Source organism: Sturnus vulgaris, chromosome 3 (genome assembly GCF_052056855.1).
Source record: "Sturnus vulgaris isolate bStuVul1 chromosome 3, bStuVul1.hap1, whole genome shotgun sequence".
Classification (NCBI taxonomy): Eukaryota; Metazoa; Chordata; class Aves; order Passeriformes; family Sturnidae; genus Sturnus; species Sturnus vulgaris.
The window spans coordinates 42,685,144-42,711,161 of record NC_142245.1 but is presented as its reverse complement, the minus strand read 5'-3'; the positions used below and the strand labels follow the sequence as shown (position 1 = coordinate 42,711,161).

General features: G+C 35.0%; 1 protein-coding gene across 2 annotated transcripts in view; it reads left to right on the top strand.

Annotated features, from left to right (window-relative positions):
* Nucleotides 1-25,750, top strand: part of WDR27 (WD repeat domain 27) — a 90,429-nt gene extending 64,679 nt beyond the window's left edge. The window contains exon 24 of one of the 2 annotated variants that reach the window (XM_014875588.2): nucleotides 25,036-25,750. In XM_014875588.2, the coding sequence (XP_014731074.2) occupies nucleotides 25,036-25,083 (48 nt within the window). In that variant the 3' untranslated portion in view covers nucleotides 25,084-25,750. The remainder of the gene's footprint in view (nucleotides 1-25,035) is intronic. The other variant, XM_088161459.1, reaches the window with a different exon arrangement.
* The last annotated feature ends 268 nt before the right edge of the window (nucleotides 25,751-26,018 follow it).

Genomic DNA, 26,018 nt, shown 5'->3' with positions numbered 1-26,018 from the left:
AGAATTTACAACTCAGTTTATAATTATGGAGGCAGGTATGGCTCCTGGATTGTGATAAAGTAGTGAAAGATCAGAATATTTGATTACATATCTTGCAATATCTTTAAAAATAAATGAACTCTTTACATTAATTGGTATAATTATATTCTTCTGAAAGAATACAGTTTTACTTCACAATACTGTATACATACAGTTGCACCCTTGTGATGCACTATTGCCAAACCACAGGAATTTTTCCAAACTTTGAAATTGAAAGAAATTTGCGTGCCAAAATGCTGTGGGGAAATGTTGATTTGAATTATATTTTTCTAGTATGGAAGTGAATCACTTTGGTTACCTACTTATAAGAGCAGAGTTTCTTTTTGTTGACTTTTTCTTAAGAATGACTCTTCGAGTAGTACAGCTCCTTTGTTTAAAAATCTTTTCTGTTGCTGATGATTTCAATGCCTTCCATGTATTCCTCATATGCCAATGCACTTATCAATTTTAGTGGTTTATATTACTATATTTATGTCAGAGATGGCAAATTGAAATCTAGCCATGACAAACCAGCAAAGTAGCCTTTTTTTTCCTTTTCATTAGTCTGGCTACTATATGTTTATTCTTCATTAAATGCAGTCTAATGTCTTTCTTTTTATAAAATGAAAATCCTGCAATAGCAAAAAAATTGTTTTAAGTGGAAACAAATGAAGGAAAAAACAGAAAAAGCATGTTGCTATAAACAGCTATTAGGGCTGAATCATACTAGAGTTTTGGGGATGTTTTCATTTTAGACTGTCATTTGTTTACTAATTTCTGACTTTTTTTTACTTTTTGGACAAATTACTAACACATGTTTTCTCAGCACTCAAGAAAGTGTTTTCACATTTTCTAAGTAAAATGTGAGCAAAAAGACACTCTTTGCACTTTTTGTGTGCTTGCTCTTGTCTGTCTTGAAAAATAACAATGCAATAGCTGCTATAGTCAAGGATCTAGTGTTTTCATGAAGTATCTTTCATTGTTTTATCAGAAGTCACTGTTGCCATTCTCTACTGCATTATGTTGTAGACAAGAGTCTACCCTGCTCAGTTTTTTGAGGGGGAAAGAAAGGGATCACAAAGAAAGAAACAAGAAAGTTCACTGCATTAGTATTGGTTAATTCTGACACAGAAAGTGGCCTTAAGGGCAGTTAGGACAGAGCTATTGGCAATTTTATGGTTAGTTATGCAAGAATATAAACCAATCCATTTAGTTATTGAAATCTGTAACATGTCTCCATTTTTTCTTATACCCTTACTTCCTTAACAATACGAGAATAGAGGCAGACTACTGAAGTCTTTCTTTTAGCTGCAATTAGAGTTCTATTTTTTTTTTGTCACTTGCTATTTAGAAAACAGTAGTTGTAGTTGATGAGACTACAAAACTCAGAGGTTGTTTTTAGATCAACGTTGATCATTGAATTTGCAAGCTAAAATTTCACAGCATATTTGAATTTATTGCAAATTTGCCTGATAAAGAATTTAGAAAAAATCAGCTCTTGGTTTCATTTGTTTCCAAAATGTATAATGTGAATCTGAAACAAATTATTACCTCACAGCAGATAGATTTCACAATTGATTTCTTGGATGGTGTATATTAGTGTTGATGAAAGAGTAAATTATCCCTTTTTGATTTTGAATTCACATCACTATTCTGTGGTACATGAATAAGTAAGACTTTCTATATGTACACACACTTGTAGAGATCATCAGAAAATCTGTAATCTGCCATCTTATTCTGAATAAAGCTTCAGGTCTAACTAGTATTCAGTACCTTGAACATTTGTGCCTGCCATTATAGTCTGCTTATAATTGTGATGCTATAAACATTGTCATTTGTCATTGAAGACATTTATTTCCTCATACTATTAAAGAAATACAGATATTATATAATAGTTAATTAACTTCTCCAGCAAAATAAAACCCTTTTTTCCTGATGGATATGACAAAGAAGTCTTTCATGGAATTGAAGTAAATGAAAGTGACTTAATGATCTTTTTGTGCTTTCAAATGTTTGAATATTTCTAAATGAGAGTCAAATTAGGCAGCAATATCTTCCTCTCAGTACAGCTGAAAAAATATTTTTTGCACAGCTAATCTGATACCATGTGTGGATAATTAAATCTTGTGGAACTGTTGACAGACCTTTTTGATTTCCATGTGTCCTTATCCAAGCTGCCTCATTGTAATTTCAAGGAGTTTCTTATTAGTAAGTGGCTCAGCTGGACAGTATGTAATACTATTTTGCTTTGGAAATTCATCAATGATGAAATGTCATTTTTGGCTTACTTTTGTAAGTCAATGCAAATGCTCCCAAATACAGTTTGAAAAGAAAGTATATATTGGCTTAGTTAATAATACATCTTCTGATTATAAACATCCATATTGAAAATCACTCGTGGTACAGAGGTGCAATATTATAACTCTTTCAGGGACTATTGATGGCATCTGCCAGCTCAGTAGTAGGTTTGTAAAAGATCTCATGCAAACAGATATTTCAGAAAGTGAAATATTTGCAGAGTAGTTCATGTGTCTCTGTCTCATATTAATGAGTGGATGCTGAGGATGAATAATGAGTGGTCCCCTGATGTTATCAGCACCCTCTCATTTTGATCCTTGCCTTTTACCAAGTAACAGAACAAGATTAATCATAAAAGTATTTGCAGCAAAAGCAACCTGTTACTTCCATCTTTGCTGGTTTGTTTTTTAATGAGTTTCTATGCAGAAATTATGATAATGGAAAACTTCTGAGTTTGCAACTTTCTTAAGAAATTGTTATATGTCAAGAGTTGCATGCTTGTCAAAATTATTGACAGGGCACTGATGTTGCCAGAAATACAGCCACCATCTAGGCTTCTGCATAGCTTTGGATCTGTAAGGAAACTGTGCATGGAAACTGCTTTTGAAACTGCATGGTGCTGAGCCAGAAGTGGAGCGGGATGGAAGTGGGAAGGATGGATGACAGTGAATTAAATGTAGGTAAGAAAGATGTAGCAAGGGAAAAAACCCACATGAACCCACAGGAAAAATAAAGTCTACAGAATTATCTATTTTCACTTAATTCTAGTCATTTGTTAAGGACATATTTCTTTCGGGTAAGCACTAAGGAATTTTCTAAACCTCCAACAGATGAGCCAGAGAGTCTGCAACAAGGTAAGAACATATAAATTTTTAAAAAAATGACTTCATGAGCATTCGTTGGGGGTCTGCTTGTCACAGCACTCAGGGATTGCTTACCTGTACTTGTTATAGATTGTCTCCTGCCATGGAGCAATTCTATGGTCAATATGTGGGCAGTTGAGAATATTAGAATTCCACATCTGTCCCACACTCAGCATGCCCAAAGATAAATCTTCACATTGCAAAGAACTTTAATCTGTGTTTCACAGTAACTATTTTTATTGAATGCCCATTTTGGGCTATTATTTGATGACATGCAAGTAATATTATTGTTGCTGATGTAATATGGTCCCTTTTTTTGATTGAGAGGTTAAATAAAGACTATATATATATTTCATATATATAACTACATATGAAAATTTAAAAAAATAGTAAATCTCTTCAATTTTAAGAACTGTATTATTAAAGAATAATACCTGTCTCTGTAAATGTTTAAATCACGCTTATTTTCTTCCTCTTGCCTCCAATTGATTCTTCTTCATGTTACTCAGAATAAATATGTAAGAATTTATCTTGTCTGTAAATCTGTATGGAGGCTTTGGTCATTCTGCGAAAAAAACTGTATCAAACATGGACATTTTCTCTTAATAGCCTTCAAGATTTAATACTTTCGAAGACTAACAGTATACCTTACATTCTCTTATTTTATGCTAACCTGATGGGTAACTAAAAAGATTATTACAATTACATTTGTTAACTACTTGGAAGTAATTTTCTTTGGCACTCGAGCATCATCTTTTTGGTTTTCCCATGATACCTATTAATTTACTTTTGAATATCAAATTTCCATCTATGCAAATAAAAATACATTGATGTAGTAGTAATTAACACTTTTTGGTACTTTTGAATGTAAGGGCTGGCTAAGGAATTATTTGTTGCATTTATGTCTGACAGAGATGAGTTGTGCTCTGTAAGTAAGACGCTTAAAGCTTGATGCAGGAACAAACTTTGGAAATTTGGTAGTGAAAATTATTAGTTTGCAGTGAAAAAAGGAAGGGAAGGTGGTGCATAGTCACAGTTTCATTTTGAATCAAGGGGTGACAATGGTGAAAAAACGGAAGGATAAAAGCAATTAACCAGATGAGTTAAAAGGACATAGTTGCAATGAGTCCTAGACCTAAATAAATCTTTTAGCTGTTTAAAATAATGTGGAAGAACCATATCCTTGAGATCCTAAGCAGAAAAAAATTGTAGGACTAGCACATAACCTAGAGGTGACAATGTAGAAGGAAATTTAAGTTGCAGATAATCTCCAGTTTACCTGTCCCAGTGACAAGTTACTGTCTACAATGATGGAGAAGGTTTGAGCAGGAATTGCAGTGAAAGAGAAGGATCCTTGTTCTAATCTTGTTGGAGTTAAAATAATGGTGAATCATTAGACTGACATGGAGATTGGTCTGGGAGAGAGGTTTAACTGTGAGTTCTGCTTATAGAAATAGCTGCTTGACATTATCTGAAGTCAATATGTAAGTGGGGAAAAGATAAAAATAAGAACAGAGTTCTGTGAAATTTTTTTGAAGAACTTACTGGGAGATAAGAATGCTCTTCTAAGGGACTCATAAAAGATAATCAGGACAGAGAAGAAACATGGAATCCAAGAGAGATCTAAATTCCAGGAAAAGCATTATCAGCTGTATTGAAGGCAGTTTGATAGATGCAAACAAGTATAGTTGGCGCATTTATTGTCAGTTATGTCTAGGAACAGATCATTGGAAAGAATGTCAGGAACCGTTTCAGTGAAATTCAAGGGTAAAAGGTATGTTAGACAAGAGGACTGCAAAAAACTCTCTCCAAACTTGACTGCAAACAGTTCATGCTTTGAATTAAGTAAATGAGAGATGATCTGTAACTGGAGGAACAAATGTGGACATTAGCAGGCATTTTAAAGGACACAGAAACTAAGGAAAAAACATTGGAAGGAGGAAGAGTCAGTTGACATTGATATGTTAATAAGTAATGGAGAGAATAAAGAAAGTAAGTTAATGTGTGAGGCTGGGCCTCTGAGGCAAGGGAAGGAGTACAGAAGAGGAATAACTCAACTGACAAGGAAGCACTGCCGTAGGGGAAAAGAAAAGGAAGAGTAGAATATATCGTGGAGAAATAGCAGTGATTAAGAAAGAAACTGTAGGGATTGCAAACACGAAATTTCATGCTAGAAAAGAAACATTATTTAGCCAAGGTATTAACCTCACCAAAAGTAGAGAAAGAATATTCTCAGATTCTTTATTGAAGTGCTTGCTGAACATTCCTATAGGTAAACTTTTTCAGTTCATCTGCTCAGCTGAAGCAGCACAGTTAGCCAGGTCACTCCTTCATGTCTGTCATTAGGACAAGGGTACTCCAATTGCAATCCCTGGAAACCTGTATTTTATCTTCTGTAGAAATTGTCTCAGATCTGTACTCATAAATGTGTAAAAGATAACCTTTCATGAAAAATGCAGGTAGATCTTTACAAATTTTTTTTATTTAATCTTTTTGGGTATTACATATCTTCTTGCAAAGTGCTGTGAAGTGCATGCATTTGGGAATGAGGATGGAGTAGTTGCCTTCTTTAGAATGCTTTCTTCTCAATTTTAACATACACCAGTCTGAGTCTCTCAAAATTTTTTCTTTATTAGCTGTGTAGGGAAATATAATATTCCTTATGGACTGAGTTTTATAGGAATGATGGCAACCCAAGGATAGGCTGCTTCAAAGTGACCCATCAGTCTTACAACTACTTTTAGTTCTGACTTTTTCAAATGACATGAGAACCAAGGCAAAGGATTTACTTTATGTATACAATTCTTACTTGTTGGTGTTTAGATATTTACATGCCAAAATAGTTATAATTTATTTTCTCTCATATGGAATAGTAGATTCTCAGAAGGCTAATTGCACCATTCTATCCTATGTCTATATATGAAACAGGGTATTAATCTGGTTGCTTATGTTTATTCAAAAGATACCTTTGGAAGGTGACACATTAGCACTGGGCATGACAGTCAAACCTTGACAGTTTCATGGTCAAAGATGAGGAGAAAATATACTTTTTTCCATTTTTAAATTGTTTTTCTCCTGAAGGAAATACATCTACTAGGCAAAAATGTGATAAGATTTCTGGTTTTTTGATCTGTCTATGACCAAAAGGAGAAACTTACTCAGGCAGAACTGCAGAGAAAAAAATACCAAGATCACAGGCTTGTTCTTGGGAATGCATTGGACAGTGATTTGAGTAAAAATTAATCTTCAAAAGGAGTAATACAAATTTATCCCACCAGACTACTAAACCATTATGCAAAATAGTTATATACAATTAAACTCACCAAACATAACAAAAAATAACTTGAAGTAGAACAGAATCCAGAAGGAAAGAAAAAAACAAAAAAATGTGTGTATTCACATACAATTCTAGTGCAAAACTTTAAAGTTGCAGGAAAGGGCAGAATGAACAAATGTTTATAAGGTTTATAATGAACAAAGGTTTGTAAGACGAAAAATTATTTAAACAAGAAAGGGTAATGAAAAAAATGTTTAAAAACATCAGTAAATATGAGGTGAATAAAAAAGAGATATGGCTTGTATTTGCAAGACAATGACATTAGAAACGTAATACTTTTCAACAAGAATAAGAAATAATAATTGATTAAAAATTAAATATTAACTTCATAACAATAATGATATAAAAATAAAAACTAGCACAATTAATTAAACAGAAAAAAAATTTGCTCTGATATCTGCATGGGAGAAAATTTATGTTGTGCAGCATGTAAGATATGAAGGATTCTCTTCATCACTGCACAAAAGGATTGAGTAATAGTCATTGTAGTGTCACACATACTTTTGTGAGTGGATGCAGTTTTCCAGGCTTATACTTATAAAAATATCTTTTTAAATCTCAGTGTTCTGGGAAGGAAACTGTCTTACTAAGTATTTTATTTCTAAAAGATATAGCATATTGTTAATTTATACCAGAGCCATTTTCAAATACTTGTGAAAATGTAGAGAAAAACTGGAAAATAGTTTAATTAATTATAAAAGGTATTTCAGTCCTTTATGATATAAAATATAGTCTCAGGACTGAAAACTCTGGGTTTGACAATTTTTCATGAAATGTTTGTAACAGATCCTCAGTGCTATTTCATTTGGCTGTGGAGTCTGGTTTTCAGGCCAAGAACTTGGGGTTTGATTGGCCTAACTAGTACATTATATAGTATGTATGCTGAAAAATCTTGATATTTGGAAACAGGATCTGTTTCTAAATACAGAAGTTTGTTTAAAAATTAGTCATTGTAGTTGTTCTTGATTTGACAGTGATTTTAAAATACAATCAAGTGTGTTTTTGTGTTTTGTGTGCTCAAAGTGCAGGATTGAAACGACAGACCTTGCTCTGACTGACATTAGTGGAAACAGCCATCTGTTTTATTTGGAGCAGTGTCGTGTCTGGAGGCTGTCATGAAATGATAACAAATAGTAGCTAAGCCTACTGGAGTAATACCTAAAGCCACAGTCAGGATGTTATATAACATAATAAATGGGGAGCCTAAATGCAGTAACAGCTTCTTATGGCAAGGTACATATACAATAGGGTTTTTCTCAGAACATATTCAAGAAAATATTAACATCTTGAAAGTCTGAAGAAAGACTTTTGTAGTTATTTTCTGTGTGAATATTTCACACAGGTGTGTGGAACTGATTTTTATTAGCTTTCATGCACATTTCTGTATCTGCCAATTAACTTGACAGGCTTAGATGTGTAAGGATAAAATTGAAAACTAACCTGCAAACTTTGGCAGTAAACAAGACCCCAGGCTTTTATAGCCTCTGCAATACCACGGGACATGTTCCTAATTTTCCATTATTTACTTTTTGAAACTCTTAGAGAGCCACCTCTCTTCTTAACTGTCTTGCATAGGTTAATTTCTTTTGATGTAGTGTTTTATTTATATTCTGTATGTTCATCTTCCACAGTAATTGATGGGTCTTGCTTATGTTGCCTGTCTTGACATTTCACTGTTGACCTCCTATTGTCTCCTAAATGAATGGACTGAGCTTCATCTGCGCTTCTGGTTTGGGAGCCCACTTAGGCTCTTTATGAAGGAACACATACAGCTAAGCATTTGGGTATTTGAACCCTGAATTAGGCAGAAGTATCAGGAAAAACTGACTTTCTGTCTACTGTTTGTCTTTTAGGAGCTCATGTACATTCATTTTTAGGATTCTTTTTTAGTCACTGAGAAAAATGTGGATGTTTTTAGTAGAGAATTTGGTTTTAGATTTCAAGGATTAGTTGGTCCAGGCATTCTCACTTTCTACATGGCTGCTCAGGAAGCTCTTAATAACTTGGATCAAACCCCAATGCTTCTGTATATTATGTGTTAACTATTCAGGGGAGTATAAAAGAAAGAAAAAGTACAGCGCTCTGCTTCCCCTGAAACAGCTGATTCCAGGAGCTTCTGCTGCTAGCCATGGCTTCAACCATAATCAACCTTTTCCCCTTTTTCCTCTATTGCTGTCTCTTCTGCTAACAGGACCACTTACAGGAAGATGCCATCTTTTCTTCTGCAGGACCAGTTTAGGATTCCCTGTTGGTTCTACCTTTTGTCTTTGAAGCTCTAATACAGTCCTTTTGTTTCTGCTCTTTGAAGCTCTTTTCCTTCAGTAAATTTAGAGGAAACAAGGCATCATTTTTTCAAGAAAATTACCTCATGTGCATGGTAGAGATATCAAGATTTCAGGACTGCTTACCAGTCCAGACCTGCTTAATGGCTTGGAATGAATCTTTGATGCAAACTTCGTAAATGTGCTCCAAGGAATATTGTATGACTGAGGGTTAAAGCAAGTTTGCTTGGCACATAATTAATAATGTAAAGGGAACTGCAAGTACATACAGAAGAAGACTGGCATTCCAATGCTGAATGTAGTCAGATTCATTTCAATCCCAGAAGACCCATTTCTTCCCTATTTAGCATGAGGAATTCTGTGAACTGCATGAAGATGCACTTGGCATCAATGTCTGCTCTGTGCTCCTGTGAAGACTATTTCATTTTTTCATACACTGACATCTGTAACTTTGAGCAATTGGTGTTTTCTTCCCCTAGAGACTATATCACAGCAAGGGGTATCAACTTGCTGTGAACCTTTATGTCTTTAGTATCTTCTTCTTTTAATAAAAATAGTAATCACCGTCTTTCCTGGAAAAATACATAGATTCAGATTTTTTTAAAAGAACTGCTGCATATTATTTGTTTTCCTGATATTATTACTCTTGAGGCTTTCACTATGTTCCTCTCCAAAGTAGTGTCAGCTTTGTGCATACCTTCTGTGAAGGTGTTGGAAAGAATTTTCAGCAGCAAAGATGTCAGCTCAATCCAAAGGGACTACCAAAAAAATTCCAGAAGTGTGACTAAGCTAGGTCTGAAGATTGCTTTTATAGCTAATTATGCAACAGATAAAGTGAGTATGTTCTTCCAGTATCTCTGAATTTGTCTAATTGATTAGGCTAGGAATGATAAGGCCTGGGGCCATCCAGAGGATGAGTATGCAGGACAGGGACAGGAGAGACATGGTGCTCCTGGAGCAGATCCATCAGGGTACTACAGAGATGATTAAGGGACTGGAGCATACACTTAACTATGAAAGGCTGAGGGACCTGAGGCTGTTCAGCCTCAAGAAGAGATGACTGAGATGGGACCTCATCAATGTGAATAAATAGCTAAAGGGTGGGTGTGAAGAGGATTCATCCAGGCTCATCTTGGTGGTGCCAAGCAACAGGACAAGAGGCAGTGGGCAGAAATTGAAGCACAGGAAATTCCACCTGGATATGAGAAAGAACTTCTTCACTGTGCAGGTGACTGAGCAGATTGTCCAGAGAGGTTTTTGAGTCTCCCTCACTGGAGATGTTTGAGAACCATCTGGACACAATCCTGTGCCAGGTGCTCTAGGAAGGCCCTACTTGAGCAGGGATGTTGGACCAGATGAGCCCCTGTGGCCCCTGCCAGCCTGACCCATTCTATTATTCTGTGTTTCTGTGATATTTAAGAAGGTGTGCAATAAGGATCCAGCCTTGCTTTAGTTACACTGGGCTTAAACTCATCAGTGGAGTTCTAACAGGCCAGCTTGTGGTCTGGGGCAGTTAAACTGTTTTATTCCAGCACTATAAATGAGCTGATGCCTCTCGTCAACATTACTAACTCCCTGGAAGGTGTCACCAAGCTTGCACAGCTACATCGCTTGTGAGCTCACATTAGTAAGACTGTATGGCTCTATGCTAAACTCTGTGGACATACTGCCTTGTTTCTCTGTTGACTGAAGGATAACCACATTGTGTTCCATTTCACAGTACAGGCAGGCCCTCAATTTCATACCTTCAAGTTCTTCATTTTTGCTTCTATGATGATATAAATAGCAGACTTTTCCTTAGAAGACTTAGAGTTGTTTTAAATATTCAGTTAAATTTAATGTATGCAGTCTGACCACCCCCTAGGTTACTTAATACAAATGTTTTTATATCTATATTTGAGATACAGAACACTGAATGAGCTTGTTACTTGACTTGCTACATTTAAAGTTCTCATTTGGCTGTACAAATCATGCACTTAGGAAAAGCATGTTTTAGGAAAGCTATTAATCTCGTTTCTCTACTGTTTTTCCTTTGTGAGCTAAGAAGTTCCAGGAAACTGATTCGGGTTGGTCTTCTGTTATTGTTCTGAGTGTTTTGTGAGTGTATATTATTTTAGTAATTGCTTTTGTTCCAAATTGCAGTGTGATGTTGCATTTTTTCCTGCAGAATATTTATCCGTATTTGCAAATTTAAAAAGTTAACAGAAATTGGTAAATATTTAGTGCTCTGGAAATTAAGATTATTGGAAATGTGTGTTCTCTGTGTGACTTGCTAGCTAGAGGGAATTTTAGAATGGTGCATATTTAGGGCCTTTCATATTTTATAGGATTATAGTCAAAAATAAATAGAAATCTGCATACATTATGCCAATAATATGACATAATAGAAAACAAATTAAGACATGATTAAAAAAAATTATTTGCATTTTCACAAAAATATTCTCATTTCAACTTTTCATTGTGATATATTATATATGCTGTCCAAAATATACCAGGTTAATGCGGAACTGACAAAAAGCAATTTATCATTTGAAGGAACTTCAGATATAGTCCTTGTTTCCCAAGTAGCAGCAAGCAACATTAAATAATTGTTTATAAATAATCTTCATATTATGAAAGAAATTCCACATGTGGAGCCCACTGTTGCATTATGAAATTGCAATGGTGAGGAATCTTAAAATTGCACCTTTGACAAGTTTATTTCAGCTACCAGAAAGATTAAATTTCCTAATGTAGTAAAGTTAAAATGGAAAGTGAAAAGTGTAATCAGTTCATATTTTCCTTCTATTGTTGCTTGCTTCTGTTGGTGGAGAAATGAAGAATACTCCAGATGTGATGACCCACTCTTTGTAAAAGTGCAAGGTTACAAGTAAAGAAATACGTACACCCTCATTGTATATTTTTCACAGGAATAGGAATCTATTGAAGAGACATATTTAAATCTTAGTCATTAAGACTTAGAATATGTATTTAAAAGATTTTAAGGTGAATCCGCACAAGATTTGAATAATCTTAAAAATTTCTTTATGAAATTAAATATGATCACAACAGGAGTAGAGATTTTTTTTTAATATTCTGTATTGTATTATATAACTTGGAATATATTTATAAGTTCAAGAAAACAATACTTTTAGAAATATCTTACCTGTATAGCACATGTAAATTCTCCCTCTTTCTCTCTTGTGATATCCTGAGTGGTATACCAGGCCTTTTATTCTCTTTGAGAAGTTCCACTCAGCAAGAGTCATCTACTTTTATGTGTCTGCAATTGTGCCCTATTTTGCCATTAAAAGTTTGCATCTTGGCCCACTTCTTGTAACTACTAATGTCAACAATTATAATCTCAAAATGTTAAGACTATTTGAAAAAATTTAGAATAACCATCTGCTGAATGGCAAAAGTGAAATGAATTATGGCCTTCTCCTCAAGATGATTTTACATACTGTGGTGATCGTGAATGGAAAATTCATGTCATGCAGCTGATCCTGCTGTAGAGACTTGTAGATGCCTTTCAGCTGCCTGCACTGTAAAAAATCTTCTTCCACTTTTTGACAAGAGAGCTTTCAATTTTAAGGCAGGAAAGCACACAGATTTAGGACTTATCCGTGCTTTTTAGTGTTAGATTCCAAGTGACAATAGCCCATGACTCTCAGAATAAAGCCTGTGGAGGCTATAAAGGCACACACACTGCTGCTAATGACTCACTTGGCCTCTTTCATGTACAGACAGTTGTAATGTGTCACCAAGGAGAGGGAAGGTACTTTCTTCTGGTGGTGACATCTCATTATGTTTTATGGCTTTTGGCTGCCAGCAACTGTACCGGAAAACACATTTGGCTTCTCCTCTTCTTCAAAGTTCTTCTTAAGAATTACTTTCAGTGGTTGCTTCCAGAAGTATTTTTGACAAAGTGGGATCTGTTTCATTCTTTGGGGAAATGATAATATAATACTAGTGCAATGATTTTATGTGAAATTGCATTTCTATTACTGTCATTAGGAAGGTACAATTCTGCAGTTCATGTATGAAGTGGAATTTTAATCTCAGGGTAAACTTTGTTTCATACATATGTTTATGGAAGATGTAAATACAAATTTAATTGTTTTCTACCATTTTAGGCAAGCTTAATAGAGATCTGGAATTATTTTTATTTAATCATTGTACTACTGCTTTAATAAATTTCAGAATACATGTCCTAAAGGTCATTAGTAAATATTAAGAGGCTTTAGAAAATTTAACTTACATGAAAAGATCATACTATATTTTTTAGGGTAGGGCAGAACTGAGGGATTTTAGCATTTCCGTGAATTTAATGTTCTTTAAAAATTACATTGATAGTAATTAAAACAAAAAGATATGTGTTTAAATAAATTCACTACATATCAGTAGTAAATGTTTTAGTATAAGCATATAAGATTAGTAACTAATAATTGTTTATTTTCTTTATTTAAATTGTTAACCCAGAAGTAAACTAAAACTGAGCAAAATTTAGGATGCCTCCTGCCACTGTGGTAATTGCTAAATGTTTTAATGATATGTCTGTTTTTATACCCGTTTCTTTTAGAAACTAATCTGATATATTTTATTTCAAAATATTTTAAATTATGGTGACAATATAAACTGTATATGTAGGTACACTGAAGAAATACATCTACCTGCAGTTACTTTAAACTGGGTCTAAATCTGCCAGGCAGAATTATGCTGCTTTGGGCCTCTGTGATTAGTACTTAACCCCTAATATTAAAAAAAAAGAAGAAAAGGTTGTTCTTAGAGCTTTTGTAACACAGACTTTATGCTACTTGGAGAAATTTTGTAAATATCATATGATGATAGAAAGAACACAATTCAGGATGAATCATATTGAGAATTTCCTTTTACTCTTGCATTTTGTTTTGAAAATGTTGAATGCAAGAAATAATAGAAATACTTCCATACAAAAGGCTTACTCTTTTTATAATTGTCTGTCTTTTGTGATACGTGACTTCATTATGAAGTGACTATATTAAATATGGCAATTGCATGACAATATCTGGGTTTTGGTAAAAAAAAACCCACACTATATTCTGAGTGAATATGTTCGGTCATTTGAGTGTGGAATAATAAAAGAAGAAATGTGGGGCTGTTAAATTCTGATACAAACTTCAGTTTTAGAAAGAAAAATCCATTCCTCTGGTGTTTCAGGGATAATTAGGGGTGTGAAACTACTTCTTTGAAGAGGAATGCCTGATTATGCTTGTGTGGCTAGGTTTGCATGAAAGAATTTTGGTTTTTAATGTATTTCTCTGTGAGCTAATGTCCAGATTTTGAAGTGGAATTTGAAATTATACACCTGAGTGGGATGCTAGTAAAAGCTCTTTTTCATGTTTTCCTCAGTTTATTTAGTTACTGAGTGAAGAGACAGGATTGTAATGTCAATGATGTCATACAAACATTAGTAGCCTCAGAGATTATGGCAGGCTTTTGAAGAATGTCTGAGATTACATTTAAGTTGTTTCAAACCCATCATTAAAACAAATGATCTGGAAAACATTCCTGATCATTTGTCCAGCCATGTGAGTTCCAAGTGTATTTTGCAGACTTTCCAAAGTTGCTATTGTAAGGATAGAGAAAAAGTGTTTTCTACATTAAAAATGTATTAGAAGTACCACTAATTATCCATATATTTTAATTTAATTGGATTTTGTTTTAATCTATGGAAATTTGACTAGTCTTGGTACTTTCTTTCTCATGTAATAATGATTGAACCAAGTAACTGCACTGTGCTCTGTTGTTTTCCATCATGCAGTATCTTCAGATCCCTGAAGATACTTCAGCTTCACCAATCTAATATCACAGAATCACAGAAAGGTTAAGATAGGAAGAGACTGCTGGAGGTCATCCAGTCCAACCCCTCTGCTCAAGCTGGGCCACCTGCAGCAGAGTTTTCAGACCCATGTCCAGTCAGCTTTTGGATATCTTCCAGAATGGAGGCTCCACAATCTCTCTCTGGGCAAATGGACAGCAATCTGACTGCAAGATGGCTTTCAGTAAGCTGTAATTATGACAACCCCTTTACTACAATGATCCGCATTACAAGTGGATATGTGGCTGAAAAAATCAGCACCCAGATTAGCAACTGTCTTCTGATTGTGCACATCTGTGTCTGCTGCACAGAACTTGAGATAGAGAACTATGGAGTAGGGAGAATTGCCTGAAATCCTGAAATAATGTGGAATTTGTAGTAGAATTCTCTAGTCCATCCATGAAACTTTCAGAAGGTACTCCTGAGAAACAACAACCATTAAAAAACTTAAAATCTCTTTCCTAATTTCCTGCCTAGTAATGAAATGAGTGAGGACCAGGAACTGACTTCTAGTTGAAAGTTTAGGAATAGAAAGACTTTTAATTGCAGAATGGATATTGTTCATATATGAAACAGATAAACATTTCTTGATCTAGAATATTCTTTTCATTCCATGTTCTATGCTTACTTTGTGGTGAAATGTCAGCACAGGTTGTTATTTAGTTCATCTGGAAATGAACGATGCTGCCAACTCCTGCACATAACTGCAGCCACATTCCCTTACCTATACTGGAGGTTCCCTTCCTGGTGTCAGCTCCTCTTGTGCAGCATCAGTTCTTCGGTGGCGCCCAAAACCATGCAGGTCCTGGTCTAAAAGTATTAACTGTTTGAAGTATATAAACATACACAGACACAGACAAAAATATGGATATATATGAAATGAATATGAAATAAAACATTCAGAAGCTAAAAGAAAAATAGTCAGTAATCAGCTAATAGATACAGCAATTCAGGCCATAAAAAACCCATTTTCTGGAACATGTTCTAGGCCATGAATCCTGAGTGAAGTGAGCTTCCTGTGCCTCATCCTGGGTAGGGAGCCAAACCCTGGGAAAGGATGGAAGTTAAGGCATTTCTGTGATTCATTGTACCTCTTGTCTCTGTTGGCAAACATCTTCCTGCTCTGTATGGTGGCCTGGATTCCTTTTTGAGGTGCTTTCTTTTCTTATGCTGTTTTATGGACAGCTGAGGTGACCATTGAAAGAATGAATTTCATGGTGAAATTTTTTGGTAGAAGGACCATTTGCAGCTGAAATGTAACTGACTATGATAAAAGTCAAAGCAATGAAAAAGTAGAGTTACAACCTGGAAACCAGTAGAATTACCCAGTTTAAATCTGGTTAGGAATGAGAATATACTCCTTAGTATTTCTTTATTCTTACAATTGAGAATATTTTTGTGGCATTCGTATTCCACATCTCAATCTCTGCAAGATTTTAAAGCTCTGTGAGTCTCTTTTTATGACTACAAAACAGATGAAGCAGTCAAGATGAATACCTAAAGCAGAAGTAGTAATCTTTGTTGGTGGTATAAACCACAAAACTCTAGAAATTATTTCCAGCTCTTTGTAGTTGCTGGTGACTTTCCTCTCAATTCCAGTGGGAGCATGGCTTCATCCAGGAACATCGAAACAGTTCAGCTTTTTTATCAGAAAACAAAGATGTTCTGACTCTGAGTATGAACTCTCAAAGGAAATAAATTCCAGATAGGAATGCTTACAGGCTGTTTAGATACTGTAAATTTATAACAAATTGTAAAAGTTTAGGTTGGATTAGTCAAACAAAGGATAGGTTTATTTCTCCTACAGTTTTTATGTATATGAACCAGTGAAGTAAGACATTTTAAGCTTCCTCAGTGTAATATCCTGAGGCAAGCCAGCTGTATTTTAAATGGTGTTGTGTGTTTTATATGTAAATTGATGTGTATTTATGAAGACACGGGAACATTAAGATAGCACTCTTGTTTAAATGCATATTTCTGAACCTTTTTGGGTTCAGTTAGAAAGGCTCTGAGGTATTCTTTATCTGAAACACAACCCTTACATAACCAACTTTTAAAGTTTGAAGAAAGTAACAATAAACTCTCTGTATGTGTATGGATATGAACTCATATCTAAATGCCCATATAAACATGCATTGTTAATTTATGGCATGATTTTACCAATAGGGGGAGTAAAGCAGAGGTAATGTTCATGGTATGTTTTTAATTCCTTATTGATGTTGATGTAATAGAAAGAATATGGAAGCCAAAGAAGAATTAGCAATGGCAACGAGACATAGGAATAGAAATTATTTTATCTGTGACAGAAATAAGATTGAAATAGTTTCAGATGATTAACATGGTACCTCCAATTAAGGTAAATTAGAAACCCATTTCTTGGAATACAGGCATAATTGACACATGAAGTCATACTATTGGTTGCTAAGTTTTGCACTCAGTGCATTGAATTAGGGATGGTGACATATGAATGTCAGACATCAATCAACTTTTGTATTTTATCCAATCTACATCAGTGGTGCTGAATCACTGCATGGGACACTGCAGCAAATTTTGGACATTGTATTTCAAGAAATGCTCTGCTGGCCACAAGAAATGGTATCTATTATTGACTCCAGTAGGCTGGATGCAAGCACAATTTAGCCTTTGCCAAGGAAAGCCAAACTTCTGTGTACAAGGCAGCCAAGAACCATATTTGGCAATTTGAGGAATAATACTTGACGAGTATTATGAAGTATGTCACAAATTGCATCACTGATGAGCAAAATCTCAAAATCATTCAATTCTTACACCATGAGTGAAAAATTTTTGATTCTTATGTTGTCTGCAACAACTGTGTCTCAAGCCTTGGTAGTACTGTGCTGCTTTCTCTGTGGCCCTTCTGTCTAAGTTTTTCCCTTGTCCCTGAATTAGCTGTGCTCTGTGTGGATTCCCACAGCAGGCAATATTGCTGTGTTGCTGTGCTACAGACACACTGACATTTGACTTCTGATGTAAGAACCAGTGTGAATTATTGTGTGATTTGGGACTGAACGTATGGGGACTCTCCCAGCATCTCACTGAGGATGGTGTGGGTCCAGAGAGTGTGGGGGATGTGTACAATGCTGGATTAAAACATTGAAGTCTGCAGAAACTAGAAGTATCCTTGCTGTAACATTTTGTTTTCTGAGATATGTTTCCTTTTTGTTCTGAGCCTACATCAGCTCTGTTTTTCAAACAAGTCAAAATACCTCAAAACTCCTAATTTGATAGGGAATTTGCTAATTAATTTAGTGGAATTATAGTTAAGTAATCTGAAGTAAGGGTCAGCTTTCTGTGCATCTGTAATCTAGCAAGGGAAGTCAGAACAACTGATGAAGTGGCTTACATATGCATACTGTAAATTAAAAATCTTAATTACAGTCCTGCCCCCAAGAAGTCAATTGGATTTTTGCCAAGGGAGAAAATCACTACCTTAGCTATGAAGGCCTGTTTATTAATTTATATGTAGCTGAATGCATTGTAAGACAGTTTGCCTGAACCTCAGATGGGAGCAGGAATTAGACATAAATGGCTCAGTCTTGTTTTGAAACTTCTTCTTTTTTGACTTGAATACTTTAATTAATATTGATATGTTTTATTCCTCTTCTCTGTTCCTTACCCTAGGAAAAGATTAAATGAGTTGTTCCATCATACTGGGTTTTGATCTTTATAGTTATAGTTCTTCCTTACAAACTTTTATGTCTGTAGTTTCTTAATTTTAGACTTGAGATATGCAGTAAGACATTTACTGTGACTGCCTTTTGAACAAATGTTCACCAGACAACTCAGTTTATCTACTAGAAAGAAAAAATAATTTACTGGTAAATTTTTTCTAGTTATTTAGGTTAACAAAAAAAAGATAGTATGGAGGAAATCTACAGTGTATAGGGATTGATAGAAGAAAAACAAAAAAAACCAAACAGCAACAACAAAACCCCAAAAAACAAACAAACAAAAAACAAAGAAACCCCAACAAAAAACCAACCAACCAATCAACCAACCAACCAACCAAAAAAAAACCCAAAAACCCCCAAAAACACCAACCAAAAAAACCTTCATAACCAAACTCAGTATTTTCAGATTTGTGAACATAATTTGAAATGGATCTTACATAACTGTAGTGAAGAGTCCAAGAACAAGTTGATCAAGTAATGTTAACACATTAAAAGAATTATTGGGAGTTGCTGGTTTTACTTGCCTATAAAAATGTCATGTAAAATGAAATAGATGAGAATTCTGCTTTTATTGAGCACATAAATAATATTTATTAAAGGGTGACAGGAAAGAAATACAGGTGCTGAAGTAGGTAATGCATTTAAAAGTATTATGCATTAGAGAAACTTCCCAGGAGTTTCCAGGAACATCTGTCCAGAAGAGATGAAGTTAATCTGAGTCATAAGGGAAGATAAAAGGTTTTAAAACTAAAGAAATAAGTGGTGAAAACAGGGTGGACAGCACTGAGTGTAGGTGGCCCTGGGTGACCTGTTAGGCTTATCACAAACTTGGCGGAAGGAAGGTAATCAGTGGGGGCACTGCAGTACACACCTACAAAGTGTAAAGGGAACTCAGACTGCACCTTACTGGCAGTGGAGTTATGCTTTACATTAATGACAGCATAGAAGAGAGACAAATTAATAAACCTCAACAATAATGAGTTCTGAAGAGGCTGAAATTCCAGTCCTGTACAGGAAGAATAGAATATTTTTATACCTACTTATTGTTAAACATATTTGTTCATTTGTGTGACTAGTGAAAATACTGGATATGGTGGGTCTGTTATATTTTCATAATTCTTTTGATTGGGTTCTGCACATATAGGTTGTCTGGAAAAATGCTTTTATTTTTTGGCCTCTGTACAGCCTCAGTTCACTAACTTTGAGACATTGTTTTCCTCTTACACCTTAATCTTAAATCTGTTGAATAATTTGACTTTCTATACAATTATCCTTCTTATCAATTCCAGAAAAAAGCCTATCTAGAGGATCTCTGTATAAATATCATCAGTGGGTCCTTTAACAGCTGTTTAATGTCTTATTCATTCTTTGATCTTGAGTCCCTCTGGATAGGCAAGCCACCTCTGATACACAAAGCCTATCAAATACAGGAATTAGAGACACTAAAATTGATCAACCCTATCCATGCACTGAGCACAATGGGAGGAAAAATGTGAGCAAGTCATCTACAGGTACTACATAAACTGAAGTCCTCAGGTTGAGTGACACTACATGTACTTACCCGTGTATGGTTATGTGTGTATGATACATCTCCAGAAATTATGGTTAAAAGCTCTTAACCTGTTGGTTTTTTTTATATATTTTCTCTTCAATTCTCATTTCTGCAATAGGAGAGCTATCCAAAGAATAAAAGCTTCCATCTTCTGTCTGCAAAAAACCCCATGTGGCTTTGATCTAACTGATTGAATGCTTAAGAGTACAGCTGTCAAATTAAACACTCATTTTTCAAGAAAACAAATCTTTACAAAGTGCTAGTTGCATGTCTTCTGTTCTTGGCTTCAACTACAAAATTAGAGTTGGTAAAGCCTTCATGCACTATAGATCTTCAGGAGTAAAGGTGATGAATTCTATGTTGCTTTAGAATCCACTTTCTGAACAAGAAAAATAGCAAAATCCAATTCCATAACGTCTCCTTTTCCTGTTGCTCTTGCTTGTTGCTAGTTGTGAAACAAATGCAAAATTCAAGAGCATTGGTTCTACTTGTGGCCTCTTATTTTGATAGAATAGTTTGAATAATGAAAGCTGAAAATACTAACCCCTTAAAAACTATATTTCTGTCTATTCTGCTTGCATAGATACTTATTCTGCTTAGATGATACTTTTCACTGTGCAGCTAGTGGACTTCTTAAAATTTTGTGTCTCTACCTGCATATTATGCGTCCTTATGCTAACTAAAAGAAAGCAAGAGGATGTTTTGTACCTGTAATGTGAAACCAGCTGAAATTGCTTTGATTCTTGTTATTTCCTGAATTACAGGACATCTTGAAGCCTGCCCTGCATATATATATGTGTATATATACATATACACACATACATGTAATGTATGAAATATCGAAACAGAATATTAGTTTGATGCATTTCTGTACAAATTCAACTGTTTGTGTCTGTGGCTGAAAAAAATCCAAGTCTCTATTTTGCAGCATGGTTTTTGGGGTATGATATCATTACAAAAACAATTTTCCCTCCAACCAAAGGTAATTCTAGAAAAATATATATATTATGTTAATACAAAAGATAATGCAGTAGACAATGTCTTGAAAATCGTACTGTTAACTGACAGCCTTCCAATGCTGCATGTAACTGGTTTAACTTAAATATCTGATAAGCTTTTATATGTTGTGCAGACCACGAAGTAGAAGAGAGCTGTGTTCACGAACTTGTTCTCCTCCCCATTCTAGTGCCATAGGTACTTTTAAAGCTTGTTGTTTTGTTTGTTTTTTTTTTTTTTTTTTGTAAAAAGTTCTAAAGTGCATAGGACTTCAATCTTCTCCTCTGCCCTACTTGAAAGTCTTTTCTTCCATCACGTATCCATCGATATAGAAAATAGCCAACACTTCAGTAATATTCCATGATGTTCTAGTGTTTGTCCCATAGGAAACCTTTACAAAGGTGTCAAATTATCCACAGAACTGAAGCCAAGATCTGAATACGTAATAGTAAGACATAACTAGCTTGGGAGTTTGGTTTGATTTTTTCCTTGTTTTTTTTTTTCTTTTTAATGGTGAGTAGTATATTGACTTAACTACTATAGAGATTTCAAATATAATGTAAACCACAGTTTTGGAAGAGCATGTTTGGGAGCTGAGGGGTTTGAATGAAGTAACATGCTTGCATTATTTTGAAATGTAATATTGGCATCGGTTAAACTTTTTTTTTAAATCTTATTGAGGTTTTTATGGCTTCTAAATACAGTTGAGAACACTATTAATCAATTTTACTGGCTCTTAAGTGTGATAAATCAGGAATTTCAAGGGTCCTACAGGCTAGATTTTTAGTAACTCTTGTTCTCTGTGTTATTACAAATTGCAATTAACTTTCTCCTGTTATTATATTGCTATTACACTATTAACTAAAATTTCTATATTGCCTGAAATATAGCACAAATCTGGCAGAGTTCAAGAAGCATTTGGACAATGCTCTAGCACACATGGTGTGACTCTTGGGGCTAGTGCAAGACTAGGAGTTGAAGTCAATTATCCTTGTGAGACCCTTCCAACTCAGCATATTCTGTGATTCTATGAAGTATGCCACTTACATAAGTGAATGTGCCTTTTCAGCAGTCAGGCATAGGAAATTATTCTAAAATCTGAAGGCTAAACTAGATGCCCTGTGAGCATGTGTTAGTAATTTAGTTTGGATCAGAAATGTGCTTTTGAATCTCTCAGTTGTCCCTACTTATCCCACTGCACTTCTCATTGCTGTATCCTTAGTGAGGGTGCATTTTGGGCTTGTCTCTGACAACGTCAAACCAGAAAATGAACTGTGCAGACTTTCAATCCATTGCACCAGAGCAGAGCCAGTTTACATTAAGTCATATAATGTCTAAATATATAATCTAAGAAAAACCTCATTCTGAGGATGAAAATCACCATTAACACTGAAAGAACTCAGGGTGCTAATGACTAATGGACCCAATCAAACCCTCTATTTTTTATGAAATATTCCTTTAATAATTAGGCATTTTTTGTATTACAAGTGTTAACTGTCTAATAATTGGTTTGGTTTTGTTAGGCTTTTAAAGCATTAGTTGGTCTAAATAAAAACTACTGGCTCCATATATCGATATATTCCTTTTGTTCATGGCAAGATATTGAGTGTAACACTTCTCAGGAGAATGGTGCAGTCAAAGACCAAGCTCATTTTATCAACTGCCAAGGAAAACAGGTGGAAAAAGTAAGAGAAAGAGGAAAGGAAGGAGAAGGACTTGAGGGACAGCAGTTTAGTGCAGCAAGGAGAGATCTTAAAGCCAGAAGGTGGGCGTTTTTAGTTCAGCCAACAGTTCAGTGATTGGTTTGGTGCTGCCAAAAGTGTGGAGGTGGTTAGTTGGCGTAGAAAGATAATTTTTTATGGTTAATGAAAACAGAAGCACCCTGGAAGCAGAATGTAATAGCAGTGTAGTGAATACATTTAGCAGGTAGAAGCCAGGCTGTGTTTCAGTACCGTTGGAGGATTCAAGTACTGTCATTGGAGGATTCACCACACATTGCAGTTTTTGAGGCTCAGGTTGGACATTAGGGAAAAAAATTTAAAGACGACTAAGAAGATACTTAAACACTGGAGTAAGTTGTGAAATTTCATTGAAATTTTCAAGATTTAGCCAGACAAAGCCATAGCTAAGCACATCTAATGTTTTCTGTAGTTACAGGAAGATGGACAAAGTTACCTCCTTAGGTCTTGTAAATCTTAATTTCTTTTAAAATTATTTTACTTTATATTGAAAGCTAAACAGAGTTTCTATATTATCTTCTGCAATAGAATAGAATTAATCTCTGATTTCTCAGGTTACATTATTTTTATTTTGACAACTTGAAATAATAATAAAGCATTTTTTTTCCCCACATGCAATAAATGGCTACAGAAATTTAGAAAAGATACATTACTTAAGTATTTTACATTTACATCATCTTTCCAATATGTCCTGGTTTTGGCAGGGACAGAGTTAATTTTCTTCCTAGTAGCTGATGTGTTTTGGATTTAGTATGAGAATAATGTTGATAACATACTGATGTTTTAGTTGTTGCCAGGTACTGTTTATTCTCAGTCAAGGATTTTTCAGCTTCTCCTGCTCTGTCAGCAAGAAGGCTGGAAGGGCAGAAGAAGTTGTGAGGGACACAGCCGGGACAGATGACTCAAACTGGCCAAAGGGATACTCTAGACCATATGATGTCATGCTCAGTGTATATAAACTGAGGGAAAGCTGGCTCAGTGCATCTGCCTGTGAAGTGTCTAGCCATCAGTCAGCGAGTGGTGAGCGTTGTGCATCACTTGTTTTGTATATCATAATTATTTCATCATTACTGCTATCGTTAACAGTATTTTTATTTTCTTCCCTTTGTGTCCCATTAAACTGTCTTTATCTCAACCCATCAATTTCCTCATTTTTATTCTTCTGATTCTCTGCCCCATGCCCCGTGGGGTGGAGCAAATGAGTAAGCAAGTGGCTGTGTGGTGCTTGGTTGCTGTCTGGGGTTAAATAAAAACACAATAGTAAGTTGCAGAGATAGATACAGACATATTAAAAGTCTTTGGAAGTATATTATTATCTTGGATAGCTCTAAAAAGTAGAGTTGTAAAAGTTGGTTTGGATGGTTCTGGATATCCTATACTTTATACTATTATTTACTTTCTATGTAAGTGAGAGTAGGAAAAAAGAAAATAAGGGAATATAAGTCACTGTCCTGGGAGATAACACTTAAGAGAGATTGAAGAATTGATCATTGGAGATATTGAAGGAGGGAATGCAAACACAAGAAGATAATTTATTGACCACAGAGTTCCTTTATCCAGAGGAATAAAACAAATTAGTCAATCCATCAAAGAAAGAACAGATCAAGAAAAATGAGGATGCAAAAAGTTAACCAAATGAACTGGTCAGAGCATGAGATGCCTGTTTGGTTCCAGCCCTTCAGATATTTTATCACTGGTGAGAAATAACTGTAAATCCTAATATGCAAGGAGTAAACACCTTGAATTTTTGACAAGTAAGAGTCTCATTTGTAGATCATCCCTTTCTGAGAAGTAGGTTTTCAAGTGCTGATTTGTAGGAGTAAGTACAGAAAATAGTATTGCCTCTTATTTTATAATAAAGATCTTCTCAGCCTGGTGAAAGCAAGCTAATGCAGCTGAAGGGTCTTTGTGCATGTCTTCAAGACTTAAAATTTTTCAACATACTTTCTTACAAAGGAAATTCTTACTCTACACTTAACACCAATAAAAATCAGAAAACTGTATTTGTTGGTATGCCTGATTTAATTCACAGTATTTTCCATCTTCATTTATTCCAGCTTGTTCTCTTAATTCTTCCATATTCCCTCCTTGAGTCATACACAGTGAAGTCTGTTTGACTTTCTATGTGGTTTTAACATATGCTTCAGTTTTACAGACTGTTGATGTGTTAGCGGATGTTGACAGAAATTTGAAAATAGTTGGAAAAGAAAAATCTAAGTGAAATGGAATTTTCAGATTAGCTTGTTTGAGAAGAGTCTATGGGTTATTTTTTTTTTTTTAATGACTCCTGGACCTCTTAACATAGAAGTAATTTAAATATCGTCTTAATCATCTTCATTCGGTTTGTTGCTCTAAAGCAAACTGGGCTTACTGGAAAGATCTTCATTAAAGCCAGACGTTTTTTTCTTTTGAACTGCAGCTCACCACAGCCACCTTGGACGGCAAACTCCGATTGTTTCTACCCTGACACTCGCCAGCCTGAGGAGCTTTGGCCCTGGTACTCTGAGAATAATGACTTGCTGAGAGAAAAGAGACTGGTAACTGGCTAGAAGCAAGTGGCGTAATATTCCCAGGTTTTATTTTCAGGAAGTTCCTCAAGCGGTTCTCAAAGTTTTTTTGTTGTACAGTCTGTTACCCTTATTGCAAAAATAAGGGTGAAAGGTCACGAAAAGGAGGACACTACTCATTCTGACTTCATTGTAGCAAATCACCACAGAAGTGGCTATCATAAGTTTTCTTGGGTTCTTATAGTTAGGTGCACTGTGTAGTGCTTTGCTAGGTGGGCACCACTTTAGTCTAGACTGAAAATGCAAATAAAATAACAAGTGTTCCATTTTTACAGCTAGATCCGTTTGTGACAAATTTTTAAATTAATCTGAAAGAAGCAAGGATTGTATGTCTTTCTGAAATGCCATGAGAGTCCTTCTGTTATGCTTCTTTGGGGTTACTGGAGTCAGCACGGATGTTGTCTGAAGGCAGAATTTTGCTGGTTTACTATTTATTCTACATTCTGTAAATTTCTTAGGGAATATGTGACAAATATCTTCTCTTTAAAAGAAACTATTTCTGTCTTTTAAATAACTGCTAAATATTTTCAAAAATATTAAATCAATATGAAAATAAAATTATCAGAAAAAAAATGTTCATTTCTTGTATTCTTCCTAGGTTACTTGCTCTTGGAAAAGAGTTTTTGGACAGCTTCTTTTTTTTAGGCTAGACATTCTCACTCTTCGTTGACTTTAGCTAAGAGTAGAGAGCATGTATGTAACTGGTGAAAGGAGACAATTTTTCTTTTCCTGGCAAAATTGTGCTGCCTTTTCGAAGTTAAATTTGCCAGAACAGAATTTATTAATCAGATCAAATTACTTAAAGAAAAAAAAATAAATTTGAGTTACTTTAACA